Source organism: Camelus dromedarius, chromosome 1 (assembly GCF_036321535.1).
Source record: "Camelus dromedarius isolate mCamDro1 chromosome 1, mCamDro1.pat, whole genome shotgun sequence".
Taxonomy (NCBI): Eukaryota; Metazoa; Chordata; class Mammalia; order Artiodactyla; family Camelidae; genus Camelus; species Camelus dromedarius.
The window spans coordinates 114640326-114650921 of record NC_087436.1 but is presented as its reverse complement, the minus strand read 5'-3'; the positions used below and the strand labels follow the sequence as shown (position 1 = coordinate 114650921).

General features: G+C 35.7%; 1 protein-coding gene across 3 annotated transcripts in view; it reads right to left on the bottom strand.

Annotated features, from left to right (window-relative positions):
* Positions 1 to 211: 211 nt before the first annotated feature.
* Positions 212 to 10596, bottom strand: part of RAB28 (RAB28, member RAS oncogene family) — an 82349-nt gene continuing 71964 nt past the window's right edge. The window contains exons 7-8 of one of the 3 annotated variants that reach the window (XM_031437273.2): positions 2377 to 2471; positions 212 to 1155 (exon numbers count right to left, since the gene is read on the bottom strand). In XM_031437273.2, the coding sequence (XP_031293133.1) occupies positions 2382 to 2471 (90 nt within the window). In that variant the 3' untranslated portion in view covers positions 212 to 1155; positions 2377 to 2381. The remainder of the gene's footprint in view (positions 1156 to 2376; positions 2472 to 10596) is intronic. The other 2 variants (XM_010975350.3, XM_031437281.2) reach the window with 2 other exon arrangements.

Sequence of the window (10596 nt, the reverse complement as noted above, 5' to 3'; positions counted from 1 at the left end):
TGAGGAAAGGTAGGGGGCAGGATGCCGCTGACATGGAGCCCTGAAATGCCGGGCTACGGAGTCCGGGTTTTAACTGGTCTAACAGAATCACCTAACAACTCTAAGTGACTCATGTCTATTAAACTTCACACAATCACTGGTCTGAATCCAAAGAATCTTTGTTTTTCTATAACTAAAGAATATGGCAGAAAGAAAATTCCCCCCCCCCAAAGTAATTTAAATAAATTTATTTGCAGGAGAAAAACATCTGAACATCAGGTACAGTCTGATCCACAATGATCCAACAATAGTCATAGCTCATCCTGGGAGTTCTCTTACGCAGCCTGCAGGAGGAAGTCCACTGGAGCAGCAGCTGGACGTTTATCAGAATTCACAAAGCCGTCTAACCTGAGTATCACACAATACATAATGACCATGATACAGTAACAAAAATACAATGTCAAATACTCACTATTTCGTGAGCTACAGCTACAATATAAACAATTTAGGCCCTTTCTTAAAAAAATGAAAAAAGTATTTCTATTATAGCTTTATTTCAAGCATTTTCAGTTAGATACAGCTTTACATATTTTTACTTACAATAGATAGCAAAAGAACGCCTTCTTAAGTATCTGTAGATAAAATATATTACTCGTTTAAATGTTTGCACTCCGAAGCATACTTTGCCAGGTATCAGTTCAGATAAGAGAATGAAACTGTGCTCTGGCAAAATCCTGGCTGATGGTCAAGACCTGGAGAGTTTTCATATTTGTTTAAAAAAATTTACATCGGGGAAAAAAGAAGTGAGGACATAAAGAGAACCAACATTATTCTTTTACAATGAAGCAGTCTACTTCCAGAGAATGGGCTTTCCATTCAAAGTGTGTGGTCCCGAAGCTGAATTCTTTCCAGTCCAAGGAGCTGCCTGCGGCTGTGAGGCAGCTCGTAATGATGAAGCGAGTTAAGAGGAAAGTGTTAACTGAACTACAGAGATGGTCACTGATAAAGCAAGTTCCTAGAGGTCCTCAGGCCCACACAGAGGCGAAGGGCAGCCAGAACTATCAATACAAAAGAAAAATGCGCTCACTGAACTGCACACATCGCGCTTCTAGGAGGGTTAACAGTTCTTGACATAGGTTCCTGGTTGTAGTTTACAATATCTGCCTTCACCACCCTCTGTCATAAAAGAAAACAGAGTTATTATCAGAACATTTCCAAAGAGCTCCTTAGAGTATATTTTTATTTTCTGAACTCTGGTGAACTCCTGATGATAGACATCATAAATGAAGCAGGAGCTGATATTAAAAGAATCATCCAGAACCAACTAAAGTCAAACTGGGGTGTTTTTGGTTGGGGGAGGTTTGGTTTGTTGAAGGCTGTAACAGCAATTCTTTAATGGAGTCTTCTCTGGTTATGTGACACTAATAAAAAATCGGCAAATCAATATGAAAAATTAAACCCTGGTTATAATTTAAAGCAAAGGAATTAAAATTAGTCATTTACATATTTTAACTCTTAAGACTTCATCATTTCATAGTAAAAAATGTCATTATTAATATTTTCATAAGCCATTATTCCCAAACACAACTTTTAAAATGTTAATCAATTTGTGAGTTAGTGAGAAGAGTTATAAATATTAAAGAGATGTGACATATAAAGAAGAAATGTTCTGAGCAACCCAATTTTTAAAACTTTTTTAATTTTTAATACTTTTCTCACAAATCCCTAACTTACTTCCGAAACAGCTCACTATTAGGTTATGAATAATGACTCTAACAAAATATAGAATAATGAGAAATTTACAAAATTACCTTATATTTTTAAAATAATTTAAACCAAAAGACATTTTTAGCTCTTCCTTCCTTCCCTCTAACACACACTTCAAGGAGTGTCTTAAATAATGAATTTAGCAATATATCCTAACAATCATCTCTAAGTAATAAATTTAAATTAAAACAAATCCTTTACCATTTTCAACTTTTTTTCACTAAGTCTGCACATACAAGCAGACAAAGAAGGGTAATTCAAGGCAAATTTTTAAAATACTCTTTCAGTTATCAGGCTATTTCAGGAAAAATGGTGAAGAATGAATAATGAAATAACTGCCTCAATTCTCCACTTCACTGCACATGTAATAAACACAACCATAAAGACAAATACGTTTGAAAGTAACTGAAATGTTATTTTAATTCGTTCCCAATTCCTTGTTTAAGTCGTAAGCCTCCTGACAAAAGATCGATTTTTCAAAGTTCTGAAACAGGACTTCTGCAATATTAATTCCCAATAATATACAACAATCATTTGAACATCTCTATTCATAAAGAATAAGGAACAAGACAGCATTCACTAGTCCTCCCCACCCACCTCCCCCCGAACTGCAAGTTTATTCATTAATACCTGCACTACTGTACTGAACAGATTCTACTCTGAGCAGAGCTGGTAAGTTGATGATCTTCTTCCGGGTACTTCACTATTTCTGCCCTGACAATACGCTGTCAATTCCGTACAACATAAACAACATGAAGAAGAGAAAAAAAGGAAAGAAAGAAAAAATGGAAAGTATATTCAATAACTGAAAATAGAAGGGAACACCAAAAGAGAAAAAGAAATATACACATAAATTTAAACATGTCACAAAAGAAACAGCAGAATATATGCATATAAAAGGAAAGAAAATGAACAAAGGTCCAACTGTTTACAATTCTAATTATTGAAATAGACATGTCTACTGAACCTCCCAGACAAGCTATGAGTTCTATTTCTAGTATCACGATTACAAACAATGCCCAGTATTTCAGAGGACAACAAAGAATTATGGGCCCTCTCCATGCTAAAGTGCAGTAAAAGTATTAATTCAACTTCCTTCAACAAACATTACTGAGGATCCACAATGTGCCAGTTACTCTACACAGGGAATGCATGGGTGAATTACACAGAATTTGTTCATCAATTCTGTGGAGCTACCGGGAAGAGAGCATGTACCCAGCTAACTGTCACACGAGATAAGTGCTTCACCAGGAGGCTTATAACATGTTGTGGGAACAAAGAGGAAAGAGTGGTTAATTTTCTTTGAAGATGGGGAGAGGACGCAGAAATCAGAGAAAGCTATATGTCATTTACAATTTTTACATTTAATAGTATTTATTACTTGTCAAAGATTTTCCTTTGATTCTCACTCCTCCTCCCCTCACAACCCTAACTTCCATGCTTCCAAATTCCATATAGAAATAAACAAGTTCAAAATACACTTCTCTGTCATTAAAAAAAAATCCTGACACACAATATTTAAGCACAACAGCTGTTGTTTTCAAATATCTAAGAGATTTGCTAAATAAAGGAATCAAAGTTAGGGTTTTTTATTGCTATAACCCTTAAGATGAAAAGACTACATATGACAAATATGGTAGAGATAACATGCTCCCCAAATTTTTTACACTTGAAACTATTCTCACTTTTTAAAATAATTTCAAATATTTTATTTCAGAAATACCTTCTTTCATAATAGCATCTACTAATTAGAAGAGAGAGAAAAACGTTAATCAGGCTGCTGCTTGGGATAATGTTTATAAAGCTTGGATAAACAAATGAGGGTAGAGGACAGGACGCTGCAGTGAGTGAGCCTTGGACGGGCTCTGCTCCAGTTCTCTGGCAGGCAGCATTAACTTCTGGACAAGGCTCATGATTTACTGGGCACTCAGCCTGATGCTATCAACAGAAGCATTACCAACTGCCACGTGAGGTATGAGGGGGTACGTCAGTGAAACTCTGAACACCATCATCTGGCCTCCCCCAAACCTAATTGTTTCATGCCAAACTATGGATTACAATAAAGAGAAAGGATTTTCATAATCAGTAAGCAACTCATTAATCCTCCAAAATGATGGTTTAAACCCTGTCCTATAAACACAACCAGGTTACTGACCTGTGGTCAAGACATTTTGGTCGAAGTATTGACTAACATAAATGACTTGGATTTTCATCAAGTTAATGAAGAACTAACAAGGCAACATCTTTCTTGGGGGCCTTGGCTGTTTGACATAAAGCTTTGTACAAAGTTTCTGAACTGGATGCCAGAACCAAAGCTCTGCAGATTCAAATCTTTGCTTTCGATGAGTTAAAAAGCATAATTTCCATGCTACAAGCTTCATGGTAGGTGATTTCACAGCAGCTGGCTTACTTACAAGTCATTCATTCATTGATGTTTTCAGAGAAAATGCTACCTACAAAACACCAACTTTGGAGCCACAAAGTCAATTATATTCTCTGCTACTAGTCAATCAAGTGAAAATAATGAAGTGGCCTTAAGAGAAGGGAGCTGTGTGATTCAGCACCAGATTAACTCTTACTCTTAAAGAGAATCTACAAGTGGATACCAGAAATGGAAGTGGTAGCTATCCACAAGGGTAAGCAAGAAGTCAGCCTCGGAGTTGAGATTGTAAGGTAGTAAGTAGTAGAGATGCTTGGGAAGACACTAAAGATAAATCTGGTCAAGTCTGCAACTGTATCTTAATCCAACAGTAGCATGTTTACCATTGCAAAAGTCATAGTTTTGTCATGCTCAGGGTATGTAGCAAACATAGTTTGACGGACTTTGATGGCTAAAACACCTGTCACTATCATTCGTTCAAAGCAAACCACTATTTTACATATTGAAGACATTCAGATAAATAACGTATAATCCCTGTTTTTGAGATGCATAAGAGTCTAGCATGGAAAACAGTTGTGTAAACTATTAAAGAATATTATGATACAAATTTAAGGTGCAACAAAATTATAGATTACCATTTAAAGCACTGCTGTAGCATTTTTAAAAGCATGGTACTTTGCACACAGTAGGAGCTTAAAGAAAGCCACTCTCCTCTTTCTTCTGTATAATGCACCATTATACGCTACCAGTAACATTCACAACTTTGGGCAAGTTACTTCACCCCCTTGGTCTTCAAAATATCCTTATCTATAAGACACAAGGTTTTTCTGCAAGGTCTCTAAGATTCCATCTGGTTTTGAAATTATATGAAAAAATAAATTTAAAAAGTGAATAGAAAAAGGAAAAAATGGACTATGATTTGACATGGGTCTTAGTAACATTTTTTTGGAACTGTCTCCTCCTCAGGCAAGGGAAGTGAAAGCAAAATAAACAAATGGGGCCTAATCAGACTTAAAATTTTGTAGATATTGACAGGCATATGCAGAATAGATAAACAAGATTATACTGTATAGCACAGGGAAATATATACAAGATCTTGCGGTAGCTCACAGCAAAAAAAAAAAAGTGACAATGAATATATGTATGTTCACGTATAACAGAAAAATTGTGCTCTACCCTGGAATTTGACACAACATTGTAAAACGACTATAACTTAATAAAAAAAATGTTAAAAAAAAAAAGCTTATGCAGAGTGAAGGCAATCATCAAAAAAATGAAAAGGCCTCCTACTGAATGGGAGAAGCTATCTGCAAATGATAAGTCTGATAAAGGGTTAATATCAAAAATAAATAAAGAACTCATACAACTCAATATCAAAAAATCAAACAGATTTAAAAATGGGCAAAAGAGACCTGAGTAGACATTTTTCCACAAAAGACATACTGATACCCAACAGATACATAAAAAGATGCTCAACACTGCTAATCATCAAGAATATGCAAATCAAACCACAATGAGATATAACCTCACACCTGTCAGAATGACTATTGTCAAAAAGACAAGAAATGACAAGTGTGGGCAAGGATGTGGAGAAAAGGGAACACTTGTGCACTGCTGGTGGGAATGTAAACTCATGCAGCCACTATGGAGAATAGTATGGAGGTTCCCCAAAAAACTAAAAATAGAACTACCACATGATCCAGCAATTCTACTCCTGGGTATATAGCTAAAGAAAACAAAAACACTAATTTGAAAAAATACATGCACCCCAATGTTCAAAGCAGTATTATTTACAATAACCAAGCTATGGAAGTCACCTAAGTGTCCATCAACAGATGAATGGATAAAGAAGATGTGATATATACATATATACACAGTGGAATATTACTCAGTCATAAAAAGAATGAAATTTTGCCATTTGTAACAACATGGATGAACCTGGAGGTTATTATGTTTAGTGAAGTAAGTCATACAGAGAAAAACAAATATTGTATGTTTTCACTCATGTGTAGAATCTAAAAAATAAACTAATATAACAAAACAGAAACAGACTCACAGATATGGAGAACAAACTAATGGTTACCAGTGGGGAGAGGGAAGAGGGAAGGGAAAAGACAGGGGAAGGGGATTAAGAGGTACAAACTACTAGGTATAAAATAAGTAAAATACAAGGATGTAACGTACAACACAGGGGATATGGCCAATTTTTAAAATAAGTTTATATGGATAATCTGTAAACATATCGAATCACTATGTTGTATACCTGAAACCAATGTTTTTTTTAACTTCAGTTAAAAAAAAGAGAAACTAATGCATACCTATTTCAAACCAAACAAAGTCATAGCTTATTAACTGGCCAGTGGAAATGTCAAAGCTTAAAAATGTATTAAGAACTCTTAACGCCAGGTATATAGGACAAACCCTCCTTGCAATTCAGACTGAAAGAGATAAGACATAGAACTATGCATTTTCTTTTTAGATTATTTAATGTATTATTAAAGAGCTGAATGCTGGAGTTCCTCAGAGAATAGCACTTCTAAATTTATTTCTTCTAAAGGTTTGACTCCTTTGTAAACAAAACATCTGGGATGGAGTAATAGCCCAGTTGGCAGAGAGCACGCCGCACGAGGTGCCTGGTTTGATCCCCAGTAAAAGAAAGAAATAAAGGAAGAAAGGAAGAAAGAGAAATGAGAAAATCTCAACAGTCTGGGAAACTTGGACATTTGTTAACAACTAGTCCCAACTTTCACACTATCAGAGGAGCGTAGGTGGGGACAGAAAAGAGGTGAATAGATAAATGACGCAAATAAAACCACTAACTAATTGAGAACTGTAAAAAAAAAAAAAAAAGGCATCAGAGCATACTTAACTGTTTAAATATCTGCCTGCCCTCATGTATTCTGGGAGCTCCTTGAGGACAAGGAATTTAACTTAGTCATCTCTGTATCACCAGATTTTAGTGTCCTGGCACAAAGTAAACCCTCAAAAAATGTCTGCTGTATTAATAAACTGCATTCCCTTTCTTTTCTCCCTCTTCCCTTCCTTGCAAAACTTGTAGTGTGTTGATAGCTCATTTTATATGACTCTCAAACAGGAACAATCTAGGTTAGAACTAAAATAGCAAAATCTCTTTAAATAATCAGTGAATGGAACCAAGACTAAAACCTTATTATAAATATTTATGTCACAAATGAAGTTACTATAGTGTCTATTTCTATGTGACTGGTGAGTCTACAATCTAGCTCCTTCTGTATAAAGTAATACAAAACACTTTCAAATGTGACACCAAATTCCCTCAGGAGCCCCTCAAATGACATAAAAATCACAGAAAACAGGTGTACACACTCTCTCTCCCTCCCTTTCCTCCCTACTCCCCCACCACATTCTGTATATATAAAATCTGAACTTCTTTGCTTTTAAATGAACTTTCAGAAGATATCAAATAGCCAACAGGTACATGAAGAGGTGCTCAACATCACTAATCATCAAATTAAAATTACAATGAGACATCACTTCACACCTGTTAGAATGGCTGTCATCAAGAATATAAGAGATAAGTGTTGGAAATGATGTGGAGCAAAGGAAACCCTCGTGCACTGCTGGTGGAAATGTAAATTTGTGCAGCCACTGTGGAAAACAGTATGGAATTTCCTCAAAAAGTTAAAAATAGAATTACCACACCATCTAGCAATTACATTTCTGGGTATTTATCCAAAGAAAATGAAACAATAAATCAAAAAGACATATGCACCCCCAAGTTCACTGTAGCATTATTTACAATATACAAGATATGGAAACAACCTAAGTGTCCAGTGACAGGTGAATGAATAAAGAAAACATGGGGCTAAGTATATATACAGTGTAATATTATTCAGGCATGAGAAAGGAGGACATCTTGCTATTTGTGAAAAAATGGATGGACTTGGAGCACATTGTGTTAAATGAGATAAGTCAGACAGAGAAAGTATGATATTACTTAGATGTGGAATTTTAAAAAGCCAAATTTGTAAAAACATAGAATAAAATGGTGGTTCCCAGAGGATGGGGAGATAAGACAAATGTTGTTTAAGAGTACAAACTTACAATGATTAGTAAATAAGCCCTAGAAATATAATGCACAGTACAATGATTATAGATAGCAATATTGTTTTATAACCATCAAACTTGCTAAGAGATTAGAACTTACTTATTCTAACTACTAAAAAGGATAATTATGTAATGTAATAGAGGTGCTAATTATTGCCACAATGACAATCATATTACAATATATAGCCGTATCAAATTAACATGTTATATACCTCTTAGATTTATACAGTGTTATACATCAAATATCATTTCAATAAAAAATAACACTGTGCTCAACACACAGTAAGTACCTTCCTATAAATGAATCTTTTTTAAAAAAACCAACTTTAAAAAAATGTTTCCACTGAGAAATGGTAAATGTGAGATAAATAATTCAACTGTCAAAGGCACCAAATTCACTAGTTTTGGGAATGGAGACTGAAGTTCCCACACACAAAGGATTCTGATGAACATAATACAGGAAGGTTCTAGTAGCTTGAATTCATCCTTTAATGAATGAATTCAAAGTAAACACCAAGAAACTGAAGACTGAATTAAACCTCACAGCATAATAAACAAGACGGGGTGCACTAACAAACAAGGAGGGGTGCACAGGGAGGGTAGAGAGCTATGCAGTTAACACATCTGATACTGCTTTAGTTAAAACATGCTTAGGTGTCAAGTCCATCTCTAAAGTCTAAACAGTAAGTTTCTGGCTCTTATGACCTAGAGCGAGCTAAAAATATTAGTAAAACTTCTCTAAAATTCTGCCTTTCAAAAGTATCTGCGTCAGTCCACCTCTCTGGAGTTACCCTGAACCCGAGCACGCCGTGGAGCTCCGATGGCAGCCTGTGTTGCACCAGCACACCCTCCCCTCTAGGGAGGGATCACCAATCATTGCGTCTCCCCCTTTTTCAGCTCCACTAGGAGAGAAATCTCAATGTGATCTTGGACTTCTCCCTTCTATCCAGTCATTCCACAAGTCTTACTGATTCTTCTTTGAAATGTCTCTCTTACATTCATTCTTTCCTTCGACTCGGATTTTGGTCCTTATCACATGAGGGCAGTAACCCAATCTCTTTGCTTCAATCTCTTTCTCATCCATTCACACACAAAAAAATCCCATTAGATTAATCCTACCTAAAATCTGCTTTCATTTATTTCCCTGCTTAAAAAATTATTTCCCACTGTCAATATGTGAGATAAAATTTACCAACTTGGCATTTGTAAACCTCCATAATCTTTTCTGAAATTCCCTTCACACTGTAACATAAATGGTCATTTATTTAACCAAACTGCTCTTCTGTTTCCAAAATACAAACTAAGCTTTTCAGCTTGTTCATACCAACTTCTTTTTCAATTCCCCACTCCAAATCCTCAGTAAATCTTCCCCCAATATGGAAGACTGAAAATACTAGGCACACTGCCGTCCGATAGGCCTGAGTTCAAATCCTGGCTCCACCACTGCCTAACCATAGATTCGCAGATCAAGTTACTTAACCTCTCCACAGTTTCAGTTTCCTAACCTTAAAGTGATGAACTGCCACCTGCCCCACAGAGTTATTATGAGGATTAAATGAGATAACACAGTGCCTGGCACATAATACATTACTTTTCCTCACTAAAGGCAGGGACTGCATCTTAAACTCTTTTAATTTCCTCTGGATCCACCACTAAACCACATTTGTAATACATGATCAATAAATCATTTGTGACTGTTTGATAATCATTCATGGACTATCTGATTAACCAGGGACAAACATCATTTAGAAAATGAAGCTAAAAATCAGAGGAATCACTCGACCTCTGCGGCCTGCCAAGTTCTGTGCAATCAAGCAAATCACGGTGATTTCTCTTTCTTGTATCCATTCTCCTAGACCAAAACCAAGTAACTATTTTTGTGTCTGGGAGCAATTTATATGGCATAAATATCTGAACATTGTGCCTAGCCATAGTAAGTGCTGAAATAAACATTTTTTGTATAATGAGAAATAACAGGTTGCAGATTTCCAGAGTTCCAAATATTTTAATGAAGTCCTAGAAATAGCCACAGCAGCGTAACAATTTTCAATTGCTATTTTCTCAAATTGTTATAAACCACCCCCCTCACACACACACAGAGTGACCATGAAAATAAGACACAGAACTAACTCCAAAAGAAGTAAAGAAAAATTTAAGGATGGGGAAATATCATTATACCTTTTTAGCTGCAAGGAGCAGGAACGCAGTGGAAGGGATTGAGGAAAAATGTAATTTATTTGTTGCTTCTAAGCAAATCACTTCCGAAGCTTAACCTTATAGGCTTTTGTTCTGAGTTTCGTTCAATCAAATGTGAATTGGCTAGTGTAGTAGTATTTTTAAATGCTTGATCATTGGTATTCACGTTTATTTCTTAGTTAAGAGAA